General features: G+C 37.6%; 1 protein-coding gene across 2 annotated transcripts in view; it reads right to left on the bottom strand.

Moving 5' to 3' along the window:
* Nucleotides 1-10,912: 10,912 nt before the first annotated feature.
* NPDC1 (neural proliferation, differentiation and control 1) overlaps nucleotides 10,913-23,647 on the bottom strand; it is an 88,677-nt gene continuing 75,942 nt past the window's right edge. Inside the window, exons 3-9 of one of the 2 annotated variants that reach the window (XM_072431668.1) lie at nucleotides 23,205-23,294; nucleotides 20,940-21,050; nucleotides 19,751-19,817; nucleotides 18,995-19,079; nucleotides 17,968-18,047; nucleotides 17,769-17,868; nucleotides 10,913-16,143 (exon numbers count right to left, since the gene is read on the bottom strand). In XM_072431668.1, coding sequence (XP_072287769.1) covers nucleotides 16,069-16,143; nucleotides 17,769-17,868; nucleotides 17,968-18,047; nucleotides 18,995-19,079; nucleotides 19,751-19,817; nucleotides 20,940-21,050; nucleotides 23,205-23,294 — 608 coding nt within the window. In that variant the 3' untranslated portion in view covers nucleotides 10,913-16,068. The remainder of the gene's footprint in view (nucleotides 16,144-17,768; nucleotides 17,869-17,967; nucleotides 18,048-18,994; nucleotides 19,080-19,750; nucleotides 19,818-20,939; nucleotides 21,051-23,204; nucleotides 23,295-23,647) is intronic. The other variant, XM_072431669.1, reaches the window with a different exon arrangement.

Raw genomic sequence — 23,647 nt, 5'->3', positions numbered from 1 at the left:
ACCATCCTTCCATGACCTTCCAATCTTGGTGGAAAAGTTTACCTTGCTCATCACTGAGTGCACCAAGGTTTTCCGGGAAGTTAGAAAGATGGCTATGCAGAAAATGCACCTTGATGATCATATTGCAACCAAGCATTTTGTAGCTCTCCAAAAGATTCTGGACCATTTCTGTGTAATTATTTGCTCATGTGTTTCCATGAAAGTCCTTGACAATGGCTTTGAATGATAACCAAGCATTCTTTTCGACTTCTGACATTGTCCCGATGAAATGTTCATCTTTGTCGACCTGCAAAATCTGTGGACCATCAAACACACCGGCCTTTATTTTTTCAAATGACAGGCTAGGAAATGCCAAAATGAGGTACTGGAAACATTCTCCTTCAGTTGGTAAAGCTTTAACAAACTGCTTCATCAGACCCAGTTTCATGTGCAGAGGGGGGAATATAATATTCTTTCTATCAACAAGTGGCTCATGTAGAATGTTTGGATCACCTGATTTTAGGGCAGATCTTGGAGGCCAATTCATTTCCACCCAATGCCTCTCACAAGCTCTGCTGTTCCACATGCACAGATAACAGGGATACTTGGTGTATCTGCGTTGCTGACCAAGAAGGAAGCATACTATTTTAAGGTCAACACAGATGACCCAATTGTATTGGTGATATTGCAACAACTCAATGACTCTCTTTATGTCTGCATATTCTTCACAAAGAGAAACTGAATGGCCAATTGGGACTGACCCAAATATATTTGTGAAGAAGGACACACTTTAAGCTCCACTTTGAGCTATCGATGAATAGTCGACATTCAGTTGAGTTAAAGATTGGAATTCCCAATTCCTCCATTAATATAGGTATGTTATGGCAATACACAAAGCCACTGTCGGTTCTAAAGTACTGCAGAAATGCAATTTCTCTGGTTCGAAAGTACGATAACTTTGTTTATTTTTCAAGTAAGTTTTTCTCACAAAGTCTTGATGCTAGGAGTTCTGAAGCCTTCTTTGATAGTCCCAAATCACATGCCAAATCACTCAACTCATGCTGATCACATCTTTTACGAACAGAGTCCTCTTCAATTTCAAACTCGTCATCATTGTTTTCACCTAGTTCATCACCAGATTCATGTTCTTCAAGAGAGAGTAATGTAACGAAAACCGGCAGTGGGATTTCATCTGAATGAGCTACTGGGCGTATAGCCGATGGTAGACTAGGATACTCTATGTTACATTTATTTTTCTTGTTATATCCTGAAGTTTTCACTTTACAAAAGTAACAGTCACTGAAATGATCTCCTGGCCTTCACCAAACCATGTGTTTCCTTTGACCACATCCGTGTCCCAAGACACACTGTTTGCACACCTTATAAGGGGCCCAAGACTTATCTTGATCACCAAGTTTAACTTTGAAATATGCCAAATAGGCTTGCTCTACAAATGTGCTGATTTTCGTCCTTTGACTGGGAACAGTGAAACTGCCACAGATATAACAAAATAAATCAGGATTGTTTAGACACTTACGACGAGAAACAGCAGAGCCAGACTTGATCTGAAAGAAAGGAAATACGTGTGTAAGTAGAAAAATAAATTTTGCTTTTTCACTACGTAGAGCAGTGCACAACCTCTGACCACACTGTCTTGTGTGTAAATTAATAGCCTATACAAATCCTTTACAGTAATCACATTAATATAAGCAGTAAAGAAAAAACCTGGGGTGATAGAAAAAAACTAACTGCACTTTTAGAATCAGCATATCTATTTTAGTGTAAATAAGCCTAAAAGTCAACGAAAAATTTGTTCAAAATTGTTCCCCCAGTGTAATGTGCCACTAGCCTTATCAGTTTACCATGCTCCTTGGACATATAGCACAAACACAAGCATGTTGACTTATTTGTTCAGTGAGCAGGGGAATAACATTGGGGAAACGAAAATGAGCAGGAGGAATTCAATGTACTTTACACATAGAAAGTGCCCAAGTAGGGTTTGCAAAAGTCTTCTATTTCATGAGCAAACTGGTTTGCCAAGTGAAATAAATCGGCTTTGCATCAGCCATATGTGCTGTATATTTTTCAGGTGTAAGGTGCACAAATAGTGTATCTACCTGCTTGTAAGCTCTTGGCTAAAATCACCAATATTTATGCATCCATAATTTTTTAGGATTGTCTGTGCAGTTGTTGTGTAATCTGATTGTCAGACAGTACCCCTTTCTCTCTGTTTTTTAGAAGTTTTAAAACCTAGGACTAGACAATCTTATTAGGGTCTGATAACTGGGTCTAGTCTTAACAAGAGTCAATGCAACATGTCATTATTTGTTCAGCTTTTCATCTCAAGTCACATAGATAGTGGGGGGTAAGATAAGACCAATTGCTATTGGCTTGTCCTGGCTCATACTGAGCAAGAGGGGGTAAAACAGATTATTGACAGGCTTTCTTTGTTAATGGAGGTCAACTAAACTTATTAAGACATGTTAAGTGACCTTAATCATGTTATCACTTCTAGAGCCTCTCTGCAGTGCTACAAAGTCATTTGGAAGTCTCTATAATCTTATCACCTTTAGTCTAATATCTTGTTTATTGTGGCCTCTTAGTTTTACCACACTATGTGAACTTTATTTGATAGAGATGTTTGCTTTGAACATTGCTGTAGATACTTGGGTAAGGTAGAGGATGACCATTGAAATAAAAAAAGCATGTTCAAGTCTATTTGTGGAAATTGTGCATTTGTGGAAATAAGTACATTTGTGGGAATCTAGATTATCTGTGATCAATGCAAAAATGATATACAAAACAGAGATATTTAAAAGCATTTAATTAAATGATTATATGGGGATTTCACAAGCCATAGGAGCTCATAAGGACTGGCTTCATGCCTACACTCCATGCTGGTCTGAAGATGCCATTTAATTTGGTTGTAAGATCATTAAGATGTATAAAAAAACCCACAAAAATACAAAAACAGACTTTTTTATTTTGGATGGAGTAGGGATGGACTGAAACCAATAAACATTTTTCTTTTTCCCTTAAATTCTCATGCTGTAGACTGAGATTAGGGGATATATTTCCAATGTGAAAAAAAGTGCAAGGGAAATCACCTTTTAGACAGTTTTTATTGGAACGGTGGGAACTTTTTTTTGTTTTGTTAACTACCCCGAATTTTGGATGCACCCTTACTTTAATTCCTAGTGAAAATGGTGATCAGGATCATTTTAGAGAGTGAATTTTCCCAGCAGGGACAATGAAAACAATATAAATTTCATGGTGGTTCCAATCCCTCTTCTTTCTATCCAAATTCAAACAAAATGTTTTGTTCTTAAATATACTTTTAAACTCAGCCAAAATAAATAATTGCATCTTTGTTCATATTGTGAAGATTGCAAAGGAAACACAATGAGGGCATTAGGACATTGTATTTGTGCTAACTGGGTGCCTGCTGACAGGGGAAGGGAGCAAAGTGAGCAGAACTGATTTGTCATTGTGTTGCTGCTCTTCTATAATCCAGCCTTAATGGAAGAAAGAGCAAATAATGGTCTTCTATATACAAGCAGTCAATTCCACTTATGCATGTTGCCTGAAGTAATTTATAGCTCTTCCTACATCAGCTTTAGGAAGGTAATTGCCTTGTGCAGGATACAACAGTGAGGGGTTCAGTGGGTAATAGACACTTATTCCACCACTACAGGGAGCCACAGGTCAAAGAACTATAGGGTGGACAGTAACTGTAACACTTTGAGTCATTGTTTCTTGAGCCTTGCTCCACCCCCTGATGTTGACTCATCACCACAGGATACTTTTCTACCCAAAACAAAACAGAAAACTACGTTGAACTAGATTTTCTACATTCCAGGTAGCTCCTCTATTGAGGGCTCACACCAATGGCACCAACCTGTGACTGTGAACCTGAAGATGTGGGCTTTTTGTTCCCCAATACTAATAATTGCTGCACTAATGTTTATAGCATCTTGTAATACAAAACTATAAATGTGTCTTTGAACGTTGTCCTCTGAAGGCTGTGCATCGATCGCTATTGCAAGCATGAATGTTCAAAGTTAGGTGCAAATTCATGTTCATTGCACTGTATCTGAACAAAACAGCGATCTGCCAGGAACAACCTGGTAGGCAGAAAAATCATGGGGGCTGGGGGGACTATAGATATACCAATGTACCCTCATCTATGTTTCCAATCCGGTGCACTCTAATATCTGTAGGTACTTTAGAAGAAAATTGAATAAATGGAAAGTTTACACCTAGTGTAACTCTTTATCATGATTTATTAGATTTGTATATATCTAAAGTATACCTGAAGCCAAATCTTTTCCTTTTTCCAAAGACAGTTCTTTGTGTCCCCCCTGGGGAGATTAACACTAACTGCAATATTTGTAAACATTTTCTGATAAATAACTGATCTAAAATCTTACAGCTAGTACTGAAATGGTGAGAGCAAATTGTTCCATTTCTCATTTTGTCCAAAACTAAAGAAAAGTTTTGGCCTCAGAGATACCTTATAATATTATAATAATAATATATATATATATATATATATATATAAAATTATGTGCTGTACTGCAATAATAAAAATGTCTTAACATAATAATAAAATAATAAAAATGTCTTTTATTAAGAATTGTCTTATCTTGCACACTCTCATGTATCTGCATATTTTTGACTATTGCTTACAATGATCTTGAACATTTTAAAAATCATAGAAAATGTATTGTCATCCCAACCAAATCTCATGTGTTTTGATGGTTTGTCTGTCATTATCAGACCTTTAAACTGTGTGCATTTGTATATATACATATAAAGGCATGGGTTGACCTGAATATTGTTGCATGGTTGGGACATTTTACTCTTTGTATGTTAAGGTATAAGTTATTTTGAAAGGTTTTGAAAGGAAGAAGTACCAATGATGTGTTTCCACGTTTCTATACCCCTCATTTTCCTATGCAAGACAACCACAAGCCTAGGAAAACAGCGGGAATGAGTGGGAGATAAGCAGGAGGTAACCCATTGCACTTTAAAAAATTCTGTGGTGATCCCCGTTGGTCTATGGCGGCCATTGACAGATTGCTAAACAAAAAGTTGGGGGACAGCTGTACACACACTAGAATTTTGAGAAATGATCACGAGTTTGTCTTGGACAACAATTACCCAGCATGTGCAAAGCTTAAGACAATGTTAAGTGATAACTGCACTTCCATTTGATTGTTCGTGTGAACAAGCACTAAGATCAAGTGTAGAGAGATTAATATTATTTATCGTACTTACCTACATAAACAGAACCTCAGCTTTTTCTCGTTTTGTCATAAAATTATTAAAATGTACAGTTTCTCTTTTCTATGTTTCCAAATAAATGTCCTGTAGGTGTTTCACTTTTTCCATCACACTGTTTAGACCACACATGTCAAACACAAGGCCCGCGGGCCAAATCCGGCCCGCCAGGCCTTGCAATGTGGCCCGCACCGCGCTGTCATCACTGCACGCCGCTGCGTTCCATCACAATGACGCGCGGTGACATAGGAGGCTTGTGATCTCGCCGGCCGTGTTAAGGAAAAGATTGTTCCACTCATTTTAAATTCACATTTCTGGTTAACATTGTCAGTTTATGACTGTTCAGTAAACCATTCGGCCCGCGATTTAGGCTGAATTTTAGATTTTGGCCCCTTCTCTGATTGAGTTCGACACCCCTAGTTTAGACTCTGTTGCTTGACCCATTGTCCTGTCCTGTCCTTATTAACATAATACTGTAGACAGGAAGTCCCATACATTGTATGTATGCAAGCTAGCTATATTGTAATAAAAGCAGAAGTGTTTTTGGTTCAGTGACCTGTATTAGTCCTGCAACTCCTATGTAAATTCTGTATGTTTATTTAGATGCTATGAATAAATTAAAATTGCGGGGTGAAGGAATAAAGTGATGTAAAGTAAAGGCAAACTTTTTTTTAATATATATTGAGAGTTAGACATACCCCCCAAATTTCACACTTGGAAATAGGGACACTTTTCCTGTGAAAGTATGAGGACAATTTTCCAGACTATATAAATGAATATGTAAAAAATAATGGGTAAACAAGTCTTTTTTTTTCATTAAATTTACAGGCTGGGTGAACAGTTTCAGGCAATTTAATAGTAAAATAATATATACATTTTTTTATATACAGTTGTATAATTATCCACTAAAAAAGAGGGACAGAAAGGAAAGCAGAACATTCCCTTCCAATCACGGACATGAATATTTGCCAAGCTTCGTTGCAGTCTTTGTCCCCACAAGAAGCATAAATCCTTCCACTTACCCTGGTGAACACTATCACTCAAATAGAAAAGTAGAAATCCTAAGTGTCCATTCATACCCTCATGTTAGAAAACCCACATGTATACTGTGTTTTTAGTGCAATTTCCATGCATTGCCATTAAACCACAATGTGATACACAAAATGTACTGCCCTCTATAGAGCATGATGGTTTTGTTTTTTTATGGGCCTTTAGGCCTAGTGTGTATTTGCTGTGTTTGAAACATATTGCCAATGCTTTTCACTAAAAGCAATTGGGCAATTTTTTTGGATGCCACACATATTCAGTTTTTAGGGTAGCATGATGCTTTGTCCTGTGTGAAAGCCTCGTTTCATTGTCCTGCAATATGTGCTTCTAAAATTAAACCAAAGCTGCAGCATATTCCATTTCCTTGCTGCCTAGCCAGAAGTTTGCATAAAGCCAGTAAAGACTAGGCCTTGGGGGTTGTAATCCTGCACTATAGTGCACACAAAGTTAATAGTTGTCAGGAAAGCAAAACTTGGAGGGTATCACACAAATGTTCTAGGGTTTGCCACCTTTTCAATAGCTTGGTAAAATACTGACCAGGAGGTAACCCCAATAACAACTACCAAGAAAGTAAATTCCTCTCCTTTTGGGAGGTTTCACACTCTCTTCCTGTTATCACTCCAAAACTGGTAAAGGTAAATCTCCCCAACAGGACACATGCTGCAAATAATTTTTTACTAAGCACAGAAATAGTCAAAATTGGCAGGGTAGTAATCACTACAATGTAAAAATGTATTAAACTCTCCAGGTACTTAGCACAAAAATATGTAATTTGTTTGAACACTTTGTTTGAACATTTAAAACATTTTTTTGCACATGTGCAAACACACTGCTATTTGCTATCTAAACTGTTAGTAAACCAGTTTCTCAACTGCTGCAAAACCAGTTCTTTGAACAGGTCCTTTGAGGAGAATTTACCTTGCTTTGGAAATTTCCTCCTATTGGTTTTCTGCTTAAGGTTAAGGTATATACACCTTTTCGAAAAAAAAAAAAATAATAATGTTGGTTCTGCATGCATTTCAAGGCCTGCTAAAGAGTGCAGAATCTTATTTTTTCTATATGTGGAATATGGCTCATTCCCATTAGAGCCATTCATACCTAATTGCACCCCAAAATGCACCTTAATAACACACTGCAATTCGTTGCAGTGCACTATGCTTTTAAAATCACAAGATAAACTACATTTTTGTGTGATATGGTGCATTTATCACAGCACATGCCAAGCCAGTACTCTTTTATTTCATATATATATATATATATATATATATATATATATATATACACACATTTTTTACTTTTGCTAATCCAGGTGTTGAACAGAGAGATAATAGGAAAGTCATTATATACATTATATACTGCTGACAAGAGGGGGCATCTAAGGAAGCACAGATATACTTTGCATGAGCATCAGAAACCCAAAACAAGGACTCTATGATGTCAGTAAAATTCTGGACCCATTTTGGCTTTTTTGGCTTTTTTTGCCATTGATCCCTTGATCCTGTATCTTTCCTATTACAAAGGTGTCTATTTATCAGATTGCAGTCTACAACACGTTTCCACTGTTTCGTGGAATGTATTTAAAAGTCTCAACAAAAAGAAATTGGTACAAAAGTGTAGAGATGAAGGAAGCAGCAGTTGAGTTTGCCTTAGGGGAGAAAAAAAGATAGAGCATCTGAAAAGGTTTAGCTAGACCACATGTGTATAGGAGAAAAGAGAACATCAGGGGACAGAGGAGCTGGGAGGAGCCGGAGGCTCCAGGTGGAAACAAATGCAGATGTATTTTGTCTTAAGAACAGTGCAGGTGTAACTGGTTTTTTGAGAACATTTGTTACAAAGATCAAGAAATAAACCCTTAATTAACTTCCACTGTGGGCTCATGAACTATGCAAACTGGGCATTTCTAAGTATTTGCTTTTGAAAAAACAAAAAAGCCCAGCTTCAGTTTTCCATGCATAATAAAAGCTTAGTACACATACATAGGTCCACTGCCCATTTTGCATTCAGCCCATTTGACTATCCTTTGAAAAAAAAAAAATCACGCAAATGTATAATATTCTGCCCTACAACTGGTTTTCTTGGATAGAAAGTGATCACATGCAATATATGATTCTTATACCTTGGAATTTTGACTGAGATTTCCCAACATGTTTGAAGTATCTGGAACCAGGTGGAACCTTTATTATTATGTCCAGTGCTCAATTTCCTTCAGATCGGAAGTGAAAATTTGCTTGTGTGTTCCCAGCCTAGTTATTCCCCTAAAAGTGGACATTTAGGAATAGTATATGTTTATATAATCACCATATCCCAAAAATCCATTATAAAGTTGCTCCTTTCACATAAATGATTTGCATTGTTTACCTTTAATGACCTCAACGTTTTTATTGCATTCAGTGTTCCCTATAGGGGTAGTTGCCCCTCTATTTGTTGACCATAATTTTCCTATTCTAGGGACAACTCTCTTTTTGGAGTTGGGAGATTCACTTTAATTTTCTTGTTGCTAAGTTAGTAAACTTAATATCAATATTAATAGTAAAAAAAAAAAAAAGTAAAATAGACGCAAAATTTGTGTGCCAACCCCTAGGGAAACAGTTATTGAACCAAAATATTTGCATTCATATATAGAAATAGAATCAGAAAACAGCAGCAAAAAATTAGTTTAATGTCAATTAAGTAATATACAAAGTTCTACTGTCATATTAGAGTTAATATACACTTTTTTTTACAATTTTATATACATAAATTATTGTAGGCATTACTCATTCATGAGGAGAAAGGATATTTCATCAGATTGGCTTCTTCAAAGGAGAGCGAGACTTACATCCCTAACAGTATAGTAGTTATCCATAACATCTATGAATGATCCAACCATATTTTAAGGCTTGGTGAGAGCATGATCTTAAAACTAGAAGAGGGTTTCAGGATTTGTTCTCCAAAAGCTAAGTACATTTATTATGTTGGGAAAGAGTTAATGCAGCAGTTTCCATGTGTATGAACTAGCAGCAGGGGCATAGTGGCTAATAAAATATAGTTAGATCATTCATAGATGTTATGGATAACTACTATAACAGTTATGTATGTAAATCTCACTCTTCTCTGAAGAAACCAACACGGCAAAATGTGTTATGTTCTTGAACATGACAGTAGAATTTCTCATGGTATTCGACTTAAATAAACTAGTCTTTGGCTGCCAAAAAAACGCTGCTTTCCAAACCTATTTCTTTATATGAGTTCAATGTTTTGGTTGAATAGTAAAAAAAAATAGTAACCCTTCTCAATAAAAACACCTTTTGGTCATCTATCATTGGTAGAAACACAAGTTTCCTATTAAAAAGTGAATAAATACCAAATCTAAAGTTTAGTTCCAAATTCCAATACTCATCTGATGATAGAGTAAATGTTCTTACAGGTACGGTATTTATTAGCTTGCAGGAGACTGAGCCTTTGCAGATTATTTGGCCCATTAGGATGATGCAGAGCACAAGACCAAATTATGCACCTTGACGAAAAATGTCTCAGCTGCCTACATAGCATTTCGCTTAAATGCATTATTAAAATTGAGTGCATTGCAGTAATGCACATTGTAGTGCCATTCATAATGAATGACAACCCAATACACTATGGCAGAATAGCACATCACAGCATGTGGTAATACAGGAGCATAAAACTGTACATCGTGATAAAATGCATTAGATAAAATGCTGAATGTAATTTTGTTTGGCCACTCCTATATCTTGCCAGCCAAAATGAATGACCTGCCTTAAGGTATCTTGTGTTCATTGACACAACACAAAGGAATGGAGAGGTGTGGGCCTTGCATACTACCCCACTATGCAAGAGCCTATGATTACCTTGGTTTTTTTACCACCCAGGGGTATGTGTCTCGTCCTTCAAATTTGCTGTGGCCAATATACTAAACTTTTTTGGTAGAGGATCTTATATTTTTTGCCAATTATACACTTCTTAGCAGCTTAAAGCTACGTACACGTGTCAAATTTTTCTCGCATGATAATCGTCTCAGGGCGGATATCGGGCGCGAATCTGGTGTGTGTGTACAGCCCACGTCATTCATCGTCCGTGGATCCGTCCTGGCGGATCCATGGACGATGAACGACGAGCGATCCTAATGCAAGGGAAGTGGAGAGCGCGCAGCAATGTGCGGCTCTGTGGCTCTCCCTCTCTCCTCTTCATAGAGCAGAACAGTGATGTATGAAAAGCACTCGTTCATGCATCATGCGGTTCTTATCGTTGGAACGGATCATAAAAGATCCTTTCCAACAACAAGAATTGCACATGTGTACGCAGCTTTAGAATGAGCAGCAAAAACCTCAGTAAAAAAAGTGTTCACCAACAATCTAGTTCAGTTAGGCATCTGCTGTGACTCTGCAAACTAGGAGTGGAGATGTGGCAGCTTTTTTAATACATGGGCCAAAAGTAAAAGTATTTGAATCCATATCTGGATTTTTCAGACGGGACTGTCAGTAAAACCCAATCATCCCAACATTTTTTCAGGAACTTTTAATGTTTCTAATCACACTAATGCCCAAAAACTATACTTCTGAACAAAAAGTCACATCTTTGTAAAAAATACAACTCTCAGATGATAAAGGGGTAATTGTTTTATTGAAATAAACTGGGGTAGACACATGGAGGGGGGGTCACAATGTTAACACAGTTTTGAATAAAGTATAGCTGCACATAAAGGTTCTACACACTGAGCTTTGGTACAGAAATAGAAGGGATCTGACATCAGTCCAGTTTTAAAGCAAAAAAGTAATAAGCACTGCAGCAAAAATGTCAAGTTTTTTATATTATGCTGACACGGCCCACAAAATGGTTGCTTGCTCTGCATTTGAATTGTTTCAAAGAGAACCTGAGCTGTGCCCATCAGGAGCCAAGAGAGGAAACTCCTTTTAAGCTATAATCACTCTCTCCCTGCCCCAGATGACACAATTAGGTGTCCTAATGACCAGTCTTAAAATTCAATACTGTCACATGAGAGGAGAAGTAGTGAGACACATACTCCCACATACCCAGAAATACCTATTATTTTTCCTAACCTCGTGCAGTTGAATGAAATTGCAAAAACAAGTTGTTTTTTGCTGGTCAAACTGCCATTGAAATGAATCAGTTACTTTCTACTACCTGAGTAAATCACAAACTAAAGGGGAAAGCCACCTTTCCTTGAAAAAGCAATACTTACCCTAAAGTGATATTTTTTAATATTATTGGCCAAGTGCTATTCACATGATAAATAATCTAACCTACCAACGCCTACCTATTATTTCTTACTGAACCTTGTATCTTGGGCTCCAGCCAAGGAATTACCAGTCCGCTTATGAAAAACATTGTGTAAACATATGGGGGTCGTGATGTATAATTTTTTAAAATAGTTGGAGAAAAAAATTATTTTTGCTTCACTGTTTCAGTTACATTTTTCCATAGTTTGTAGACATCAAAAACAAAAACATTGTAATTTTCAAATGGCACATAATCAAAAAGATGTCAGAGCTTTTAAAAACAAAATATGCCAATATTAAAAATGTTTCTGATCAACTTTTGCTGTTTGAATGGATTGTGTTTATGGTTCTCAAGACTACTTCAATGTGTGCAATGGAGAACCTTAGTAGCTGCATTGGTAACCCCTACATCAAGGAGCATTGACTATCCTTTATTGTCCCATAAACAACGCCATCCATACAGCAGAGAATCCCTCTCTGAAAAAATGCTGTGTCCCCTTTACTAGTTTTACAACAAAGGTGGATTTTACATGGGGGGAGATAAGAGATTGTAAAATATGTTTTTTTTTATAAAATTATGACATAGCAAATTATTCATTATCTCATTTCAGTTTACTATTATCCTTCTCCAAATCCCCAAGGAAGCCCTTTGTGGCAAAATGCATCAGGCAAAAAGAGATCTGATTATAAAACCATGTACTTTTTGAATTTACTGATCATATATTGTACTTGTATAGGTGCAGCAATATATTTTAAAACATTTTTTTTTTGTATTTGATCAATGTCTATTCAATATGAATTTTTAAAACTGTCTCTTACTAGAATAAAGTAGTATTTTTTACCTCTATTGTGCCCTCTCAAAAGCCTACTTTTCTTCTCTCTACCTTTCTTTATCTTTAAATTGCAATAGTAGACTCATTTGCAAATTATCTGGAGATTTACACTTAAATAGAAGTCTTATAAGTAACTTTTAGCTGAACCCCCATGCATTAAAATGAACAACATGGTTGAAAACTTGTAAATATCACATCTGATGTACTAAGGAATGGTGGTGCTACTACTAGTAACTGGGCTGATACATTCTTTTATGGCACTAAAATAAAATTATTCTGATTGGCTCAATTGACACTTTGATCAACTGGACCCACTAATAAACAAGGTTGGACCAAAAGACTAGTCAGCTGGGGAAAAACCAATTAATAAACACTTCATAGGAATAAAATTATTCTTCCACATAACATATGCATAGGATTCCATCTTTGAAAATAGCCACAAAAGTTTTGCAATAATGGCATAAATATTTCATTACTATTTAGGGATTTAGCTATAAAAACAGGACTGGAGTGTAAAGTTAAAACTGAACTCGTGACACAAAAATGTTCAATAAATATATTCTTCAATAGCCACCAATGATCAAAATCCTCTTTTGTGTGTATCAAAAGCATTCCCATACCCAGGGATTATCTAGTAAAAATAGTGGTGATACTATTAAGAGTGCTGCATATAGTCTGTGTGGGGAGCAGAGCTGTAGGAGGGAGCAGTAGGTCCAACTTCTACTGGATGCCTGCAAAAAACTTCAGGGGGTGGATATAAGACCAATCACCTTACTTACACAAACAACAGAGACTGGTCCTAATACAGGAAGCTCCCATTTTAACACCATAAAACTACAAAGATCTGAAAGAAATACACAAATCAAGTCAGGTGTAAACATACACACCTCTTGTATTCAGACAATATATGCTTATCCTAGAATTTACATTCAAATAACTTCAGCAGGCAATCAGAAATCATCTTTCACTGCTCTGACTACAATATAGTAAAATCTGAGTGGCTTCCATTGATGGTTACAATTTGTTGTGTTGGAGGTATCCTCTTCAGTAACATCTGGCAAACTGCAGCTGATGTAGATTTAAGTAATTTCTTGTTGGAGGCTGCATGTTGCAAAAACTATCAATACCAAACCATTTACTGATGAGTCACAAATCTCTACATTCAAAGTGTGCCCACAATCATAAGAGAAAAATCCTCCTGGACAACTGATGTCTTTAGCAGCCATTGTCACCATAACGTATAAAGTAGAATATGTTACTACATATTTCTTGTTATTTACACAATAATTAGAATTTTCCTCCTTTAGATTCACAAAGGGGGTCATTCAATATTAGCAATAGGATCTCAACAACTGAAATTAATTCTGGAGAGGTATAACTTTCGGCATCTGGAAAGACTGCTGGTCTCTGGAAAAATCAACTTAACCAAAACTACAGTGTAACAGAAACAAAATATATATTAGTTCTAATTTCTGCAATATTTTTAAAATAAAAAGATTTTGGGTAAAGTTTTGACACTTCCAGAAAATCAAACAAACATGTTGAAGTAATTAATATTGCGGCCAACGGTCAGGTGGGGACTTGTTATTCTGAAATGTGTATTAAAATTAGTAGGCTATAATTTGGCCTTTAAAGCCCATATCTGTAAATGGAAAAAAGCCTTTTTTGACAACATTGTATTCCAGGAACAGTCTTTATTTATGGCAACACACTAAACAGTCTACAAGTATCTTAAAGCAAATGGGCTCAGTCCAGGAAAAGCCAGTTGCTTTTCCTGGAAAAGCCAGTTGCACTGAAAATGGAATTTACAATCCAGCCATTTGCATTTCTGAATCTTGTATTCTCATCTCTGTAGTGCCCACTTTTTGCCACCCTAGTAATTTTCTTTGGCTTGAGAGCAAGCATGAGGAAGGAATTTTGGAAAGCTTTAGGCAGCAGGTGTGTATGACTGCTTGAACAGGGATTTAAAAAAAAAAACGAATTACAATATATCATAATAATTAGAGGATGAGAGAAAAGCTTTTCAGTGGGTTCATGAAAGACAGACAACAGCTTAATACATTTTTCTGATTGTGCAAATAGGGAGGAAAAATGACAATTACCGTCACCCTTCAATAGAGGCAACAATCTACACAAAGTGCAATATCAACAAAATGCCTGTGTTATGTGGGAAACAAAACATGTTTTGAAGAACAATTTTACCATATCAGTGTCAAGTATTGCATGATTTGCCATTATTTTTGCCAAGTGTGCTCATTGCACAGTGAAAGCATCTATATTTTATAGACCAGACTGATGAATGGATTAAGAAGATAGTGAAGTTAGTATGGGATGCACATCTACATACCATCTGGGTTGCCAGATACATTGTTCCACTTACATAAAATGGCTCCTCCTTTGGATAGTCCAAAGTGTGGACAAGTGTTCACATTCTGTCCTGTCTGCAAGGAGACAGCAGAACAAGCCTGGATGTCAACCTATTCTATACATTTTTGGATGGCCATAGTAGACTCACTTGTTATCACTTTAAATAACTTAACATCACAACTAAGCTCTATTGTATAGATAGGTTCCAGCATATGTGCTCTAAGAGAAATTAGACCTGGACAGATTTTTATGGGATGCCAGGACAGGTCAGTGAAGCTCTGTTATCACACACTAATGAGCACTTGTTGACCCTTGTAAGTACTTGTTGACCCTAGATACTTAACACCCTGAGTTGAAAGTCACATGAAAATTACACTTCAAAGACATACAGCAGCTCTGATATGTCCCCTTTGCAACACTGGCATTGTTTGCACCTTGAAGGCAAGATAGGATATTTGACATGTATATGGTTAAAGAAACCTGCTTGACAGAACATCTGCTAGTGTCAGACTTGAATTTTCTAGCAGAATAACACCAACATTTTCATGGTCCTAAGGTAGCTTTGCAAATCAAAAATTTTGGTTTTACCACTATACAACCACGACCATGCATTATTTCCAGCTAATTTTGTAAAATAGTATATTCAAAATAACTGAAGCAACAAAACAAGAACAAAATAGATCCTTGTGAAAAGTGTGGCCTGCTTTTAAATCATAAAGCTTTTTTTTTTTACTGGTCTGGGAGATGGTGAAACGACATTCGATGGAATATAACGGACACAGAGTATTTGTATACATACACAATATTTAGGCATATAAAAGTGCAAAGGTATATGAAGGAAGGCAAATCACAAGCTTCCTTCAAAGATAATAACTGATAGATGTATTTTCATTTTGAGGATTTCCCTTCAGTTCTGGGTTTGCATTTATCTAGAAGTTAATTTCAGCTCATGGCTTAGTTTATCTGAAGCATGGTGACAATGGGACATAGAGTAGCAGTTAGGTTTAAATGATTATAAGAAAAGGATCAACATTTCTGCACATTTAAAGAATCATTCATTCCTCAGCAAGGGAAACACTTGATAGTGAAAGGAAATACGATTCAGTATTTGGACAAAATACAATTCTATCATTTATATAACAGTCCTAATTCATCACCATCAGTCGAACTGATAAAAAGTCTTTATGCCAAAAGAAAAAAAAATTGACCAAAATGAAGAAAATTTCCAAAAACTTTTAATTCTGTTTTTTGGGTCCCTTCTTGCAAGCTTCCTTATCAGGACGGGGTTTCGGTTGTGTGTTCAAGTCTCCAGGTAAAGGTTGCTAATGAGGATGGTGAGAAGAGTGATGGAGAGTTGAGTCGTCGAAAAGTGGATTTTTCACCTCCATTTCTCCTGTCTGCAACAATAAAAAAGGCTTTGTTATATGTTGCGTAGGATTGGTTTTAGGCATAGCATTGATGATTACAGTTAGATAACCATGGTATTGGTTAGATACATGCTTGAAGATAGATAACTAACCTATTATTTTAAAAGGCAATATCAAGATATGCAAAACCCCAACCTGTCACAGGAATAGGAGGTGAGGGGGTTATTTTGCAATGGGCACTGTATAAGAGGGTACAAGAAAAGAGGGACATTTTCCCAACAGACCAAACAAACATGCTAAAAATACATTGGCAAAGGTCTTTCTTTATCAAAAGCTTTAAACCTGTGAGAGAAATATGGCTGACATATGGTGAAAATGGAGGGTCATAGATCATACTGCAAAAAATACAGACCAGGAAAATCAGAGGAAGGTCAGTGTTCCTTATCTAAATACAAGTTTTTGCTCAGTGACTCAGGATGGAAATTTGAAATTCAAATGTATACTAGCTATAGGCTTGTTTTAGGTTAGCCTGGAAACCTAGCGTTTTCAGAAAGAAGTAAACAGTAACAGCCTCTGTATTTTTTTTCTTTAAAAAACATAAAAATATATATCTACATGCCAAAATGAAATGCTTGCTTCTGTGTTGTGAGTATTTTTTTCTTAAAAACAGCTTATCCCACAGACAACACAGGCACAGGTCACATCATCCTGGTTATATGCTAGAGGAGAGGAGTCCCCAACCAGCAAAGTCAGGAGAAGGACCCTGCTGCTAAAGGGGGGAGGGGGGGGGCGCATCCGCATCAGCCAGAGCTGCGAATCCTTTCCCCAGTATGGACAGCAGGCTCAGGGCGGTGGGCCACTCTCCCATCGCAGGCTCAGACCAGCGATGGGAGAGTGAGCAGGTTCTGGCATCATGACGTCACTCTGGGGGCCACTCTCCCATCGCAGGCTCAGACCAGCGATGGGAGAGTGGGCGGGTTCTGGCATCATGACGTCACTCTGGGGGCCACTCTCCCATCGCAGGCTCAGACCAGCGATGGGAGAGTGAGCAGGTTCTGGCATCATGACGTCACTCTGGGGGCCACTCTCCCATCGCAGGCTCAGACCAGCGATGGGAGAGTGAGCAGGTTCTGGCATCATGACGTCACTCTGGGGGCCACTCTCCCATCGCAGGCTCAGACCAGCGATGGGAGAGTGAGCAGGTTCTGGCATCATGACGTCACTCTGGGGGCCACTCTCCCATCGCAGGCTCAGACCAGCGATGGGAGAGTGAGCAGGTTCTGGCATCATGACGTCACTCTGGGGGAAGCTTCTTCCCCTTTGAGTGACACATGGCTCCCCCACGCATGCACAGTCCAGAGCCAGTGAATTTAGTGGCGAGATAGAAAAGGTTTGGGACCACTGCTCTAGAAGCATCCATTGATGCAAATAAAGAACTTTTGCTTTTACCTCCAAGAAACAAGTAAGATGTCACTGCTGACATCACCTTCTGAAAATGCTGCCTGGCTGCCTGTCAAATGAAATACCACATATACATTTCCGGGTAACACTATAAAAAGATGTGAGAAGGTAAGCTCACTAAAAATATTCTGCATTTTCCCTCCTTTTCTACAGACCCCACTGCAGATATATGTGACCATTTACAAATGACTCACAGGGGCTAATCCTGGACATTCGTATACAGTGAAGTCACCATCTTCATTCTCTTCATCTGATGTGACAGCTGAATCTGGATGCTTCAATTCATCTTTATTTCTTGAGGGAAAAAAAAGTAATCAGATTTAATATAGACATTCCATATTGGAAAGTGTCTCTGAACAAACACATTATAAAATATATTTGCCAGGTACTCACTTTTCCATGGATATCATCTGTTGTTTCTGGTGTTGGTAATGGTACATTTGAGCATTCTGAGCCAATTTCTTATCTCCAGGCTAAAAAAAAATTCAAGAAGAAGTAAATATGGGCAGAAAAGATGTTAACTTCTATATTAAATGTTAGGCAGATTCCAAGGTTCACCTAAAGCCACAAAACTGCTGCTCCCCTTTCAATGCTGGTCACACTACTGAATGTCTTGGCACTTGGTCATGTGATTGTTAATTAACGGAGGACAGGAGTGCGAATTTTGCTGATCTTGTCTTTCAGCAGAGATCCTGTGACAAATTTTTAAATATCTAAGCAGCACTTGGTGGTATATTAGCAACATTTTCTGCTAAGGGAAAACATTTCTGTTGTTCTTTATTTAGACACACAAGCAATCCAGCCATTGCCTCTTGTCTCAGCTTTAGTCATAACAAGAAATTTCTGTTAAGGCTGTAAAATAAATTGAAGGCAAAAATATATATATATATATGCACATATAATATTATATAATTATAATAAAAAAACAGCAGGCAGATCCTTGATTATTTGCTTGTAGGTTCTTTATCCTTTTAGATCTGCAAACTTTTGGTATTAGAGTTGACACCTAAATAGTTAACCATTGGCAATTAGGNTATATATATATATATATATATATATATATATATATTTATATTAATTAACCTTAGATATTTCAAAAAGAAGCAGTTATGAGCATCTCAAGGAATCCAAAGGTAAAAATGTTTAACTCACTGGAAAATATCCCTGCGAGTTGCCCAATCCCATCCTCATATCTAAGATGGATAAAAGTACTGCATGTCCATTTTTATGGCAGGATTGGCGCTGACCTAACATATGAGGACTCTGTGCCTGTTCTTGGAATAAGGTATGTCAATCTATAGCTAATCCCATATACATATTCCCAAATATATATAGCAACAAGTACAAGAAAACATTGGGTGGATCAGTCATGTCAGAAGGTTCCTGTCTGCTATAGAAGATATTGTAATTTATAACATACCGATGTATTTTCATATGGAGGAGGCGGTGACTGGCTACATGCTGGATAATCTGTCTTCTCTGCCATCTTCATCTCTTGACGCATTCTATGAGGCAGTAAAAAAAGAAATATGTAAATGTGGAAGCCATTAATTCACAGGCCTATGGGCCTGGAAAAAAAAGGCATTTAAATTGTCTGAGTAACCAGACTGCAGTTGTCAGTTTTACAACCTGCACAAGGATGATGGAAGTTAGAAACTAGTTGTTATGAGGAATATGCAGTGATCATGGACACATTAATAGGCAACAGGCAATAGGATAAAATTATAAATTTGTCAGTTTCCTCTTTTTGTTGGGTAATTCTGTGAAATGGCAGTGGTGTAATGTAAATTCCCAAAGGGTATGTCAACCTGAACTGTAAATGTCTTTTTTCCTTTGCCCTGGTAAATATCCCACTAGAAGCAATTTGTTATATCTATTCAATAATTAAAAAAAACAAACAAAAAAAAAAAAAAACAGTTGAACATTTTTTGAAATGTAAAGCTGCCCTGTACAAACTTGTGTTATCACAAAAACTTAAATTAGCCTTCAAACAGTGATGTTTGAATACAAAATATTGTTGTCAGGGGCTAAGGAAAATCTGTCCACAAAAATGCTGTGTTGTCAGCCCACAACAGAACTTTAGAGGTGAGTGCATTTATGGCACACATATATTTTTCTAAAATTGCAGGGTCTTTCAATGGATAAAACATAGAGAAATGTGCACAATATACTTTACCTGCACCAACATATGCCAGCAACCATTAAAGCCATGAGACCAGCGAGGGCACAGGCTACCACCACACCTGCCAAGACACAGTCAGAAAGACAAATTAAACACAGTATAGACGTTTCCTTTTTTTCTTTCTTTTGTGAATTAAATGAGACCTCTGCTGTCAGTATTATTCAGTCAGATGAATTGTTAGTTAGTTTTTGAAAGGGGGAGGAGACAGAGGTGATATGGACCACTTTTTAAATCTGTCTAATCATCTGCTGCCCCTCACAGTGGCTGGCGGCATCAGGCAGTCATGTGACACGGTCTTCAAAATCTGCCATGGATACCCCCCCCCCCCTCCTGTCTTTTATACCATTAATATATAGGCTTTTCTGGCTTTAATCCTTTCTGACGAAATATACTGGAAGAAAGATGCAAATAAAAAAAAAAAAGCTAAAGTCAAATACAGCCAGACAATCGTATTAACAATCAATTTTAGTATGCTTTGCTGATAAGGCATACATAGCTGCCATATTTCTCTCTGTAAGATACATCTTAATTACTTAAGGGGGCAGGTTGGTCCCATCAATACACTTTACAAAATCAAGTAACAAAATCTTTTGTTCTTTGCTGTGATAACTATAATGGTTCTGAGAGTCTTTTAATGTTGAGTCAAATCTGGCAAACTGAGTGAGGTAATGAGCGCCTGTGGTTAAAAGGCAATGACTCTCTGCTGGGATTATTGTATCCTGATCAGATAGCCCTCTTGGCTTTTACCAGACATAATTGCTTTATTGTGTGGCCCAGCAGCCCTTACTGCACCCCGTGCTTTTGACTGGAGTCCAGGACAAACAGAAGAGGTTCAGCACGGGACAAGACAATTGATTTGATGAATGAACTGCAATCCTTTTAGAATCAAACATAAAAAGTACAGAGCAGAGGAGGGTAGTATTATACACTAAACATATCCCCCTCCCTCTGTTCAGGAGGGTCAACAGCATGGCCTGTTGCTCATATGACAACCATAAAACATTTCAGTTATGGGTGAACTAATTTACCTGCTGCTCCTTCCATCTGCTGAATTTGAGCAAAAAACTGTACAGCCAATAGGGAGAACTTCATTTGTAAGTTAGGCTGGAGCTGGAAATTCATGTAGAGTTCACTGCCAGAGTCAGTAGAAAATTAAAAAAGCTAGTTGATTTTTATATGTTACCTAGTAATAGAGCATCACCCGGGGGTCTGCTGGTAGTTTTTGGTGAGCGACCAGAAGGTGCTTCAGCTGGTGGACTGAGTGGAGGCGGAGGATGGGATGGTGTAGAGTTCACTGTGGAGCAAAAAGAAAATACAAATAATTAAAAACACAAGTACAGGAGTGGCTCTCTTTTTCGGGTGCTTCTAAAAACAATGATATGAATAAGCGGTAAAAGACACACAAGCAATGTGTGGAAACAATCGGATATGAATGATCTTTCAGCATAAAGCATGTGAATATGTTATGAATTTACATGAGCTTGTGGCAGGCAGACAAAACCTTACCCACCTATGTATTACCACTGTAAAAAGTCCTTTAAAAGTGGAGGATTGTGGTCACACAAAAACTTCTGAAAGCACAACTTCAGCCAAAACAATATTTTCTCCTTTAAACAAAGCAGGGAAGTCTTGAAACCTCTGCCTGGACTTTACTGCCATCTCTGACATTGTTGGAGTGGATTAACTTAAGCTGCGTACACACTTCCAATTTTTATCGTTGGAAATGAACGACGAACGAACGACCGATTGGCCAAAAATCGTTAGTAAAAAAGTAACCAACGACGCTGACGAACGAGGATAGTCGTTGGAAATGAACGACCGGACCGGCGGATCGGATTGGACGACGATCGTTGACCATCTATCGTGTGTACGGTCATTCAGTGATCGTCCATGGTCTGAGCATGCGCGGTGAACGAACGTTTGCTCACTTCCTGTGGTGCACGTCACTTCCTGTATCGTTCAAACGATCGCATCTATCGTGTGTACAATATCTTTGAACGATCGTGTCGTTATCTGTAGGTTCAGGATCGGTGCCATACGATCGTTCGCAGATATCGTGCAGGATCGTTCATCGTTCGTTTACCAACGATAAAAATTGGAAGTGTGTACGTAGCTTAACTTTGTTTCTCAGTAAGGCTAGGTACACAAACGTGTAATAATTGTTGTTAGAAATGAACGATCAACGAATATTCCCGAATATTTTGAACAATCACATTGTGCACAATTCTGTGCATGCTGTAATAATACGATCATTCGAATATAATCCACCAATAATGTACACACACTAGATACAATCGTTTGAACGATGCAGGAAGTGACATGTACAGGAGAAAGTGTATCAAAGAACAATCCACGATCACTGAACGACTGTACACACAACAGATTACGAACAATTGACGCCCAGTCAGATCCACTGGGACGGTCGTTCATTTCCAGCGGGATTCCTTGTTCATCGGCATCGTTGTGCACTTTTTTAGTTAACAATTGTTGAACAATCTTTCGTGGAACGTTCGTTTCCAACTACAAATATTGGACGTGTGTACGCAGCCTTACAGTGGTCACCTCTACAGGAAATTTTCTCAGTGGGAACACAAACAAAATACAATTGTGGCAGAAGATCTACATCTTAACCCTTCTATTCAATAAAAAAAGAAAAATAAAGGGGGGATATTGGCTGGGGATATTTTCATACTTCTTTCATGAAATCCAGTGGAGCTCTAAATTCAGCTCTGACCCTTCTAAAAACTTTTACAGCAGTCCCACTTTTGCCACTGCATTTAAAGAAGAGAGCCATCTTAATAGGTGTGTCAGGGGTAAAAATTAAGAATTTAGGTGCAAAAAACTTTGAGTTGGCAACATTATTCACAAATAATTTGCTTGCAATATCCTTATAATTTTCAAATTTTTTAAAGCAATAAACTATAATCAAAAGTGATTGTTTTAGAAACAATGGACTGCTCCATACTCCAGACAATTGGCCTGAAAATGTTCCTTTCTTTATATAGCAAAGAGAAGTGATGTTCTTCATGAAGGACAGGAATACAAAACATTTTGGGATGTTAGTATTCAATCTTGTACATGAGTGTGTACCAGTAACACGACACTGAACCCACTGAAGTGTGACAATAACACAAGTCACTGTCACTTGTTAGTGAATATTATACAGCCTGGCTTGAGGTCATGGACATGGTGACATGAAAATACTGCAGTGTGTTTGTCACTTTATGGGTCATTTAACACAACTGGTTGCAGGCAGATGACAATAAGATACTTGTCCACTGACGAAATATTCACTGAACTCCATCTAAAAAGGAGATTTACAGCCTGCAGGCCAGGGGCCCTGGTCCCCTGCTGGTGCTGGTCCTTTTTAATGGTGGCTCCTCCTCCTCATTATTTCATCAAAGGGTCCTGACAGAATCACTCTTGACAACTATAATGTCAAACTAACCTTGTTCAGCATAATTGACAGCATGAGGCTTGTTTTCTTGAAACACGGAAGCAAGGTAGTCAATGATGTAATCAGGACCGTTTTCGACCACTATAAAAATGAAAAATAAACCCTTCAATGAGCTGCTTTAAAACAGCACGTGTAGGTAAAAGAAAAATTATATAACATTATATATAATATATATGAATTTTACAATACAAAGGAAAAAAAACTCCAAATCCCACTATAATCCACTATAAGTCCATCCATAATCAGAACCCAAAGCACTTCTATTTAAACAACAGGCAAGGTCATGTTAGGACCCTGGTCACGTGCCCAAATCTCAAGTGCCCAAATTATAAGTGCAATGGGAATTAATCCAGGGAATTGACACAGGAATTGGAACAGATTTGGACATATAATTATACTCTACAACTTCTACCTCCTGCCTTTGGACTGATTTA

This window comes from Pyxicephalus adspersus, chromosome Z (genome assembly GCF_032062135.1).
Source record: "Pyxicephalus adspersus chromosome Z, UCB_Pads_2.0, whole genome shotgun sequence".
NCBI lineage: Eukaryota > Metazoa > Chordata > Amphibia > Anura > Pyxicephalidae > Pyxicephalus > Pyxicephalus adspersus.
Note: the sequence above shows the minus strand (reverse complement) of the source record. Positions and strands in the feature narration are given on the sequence as shown.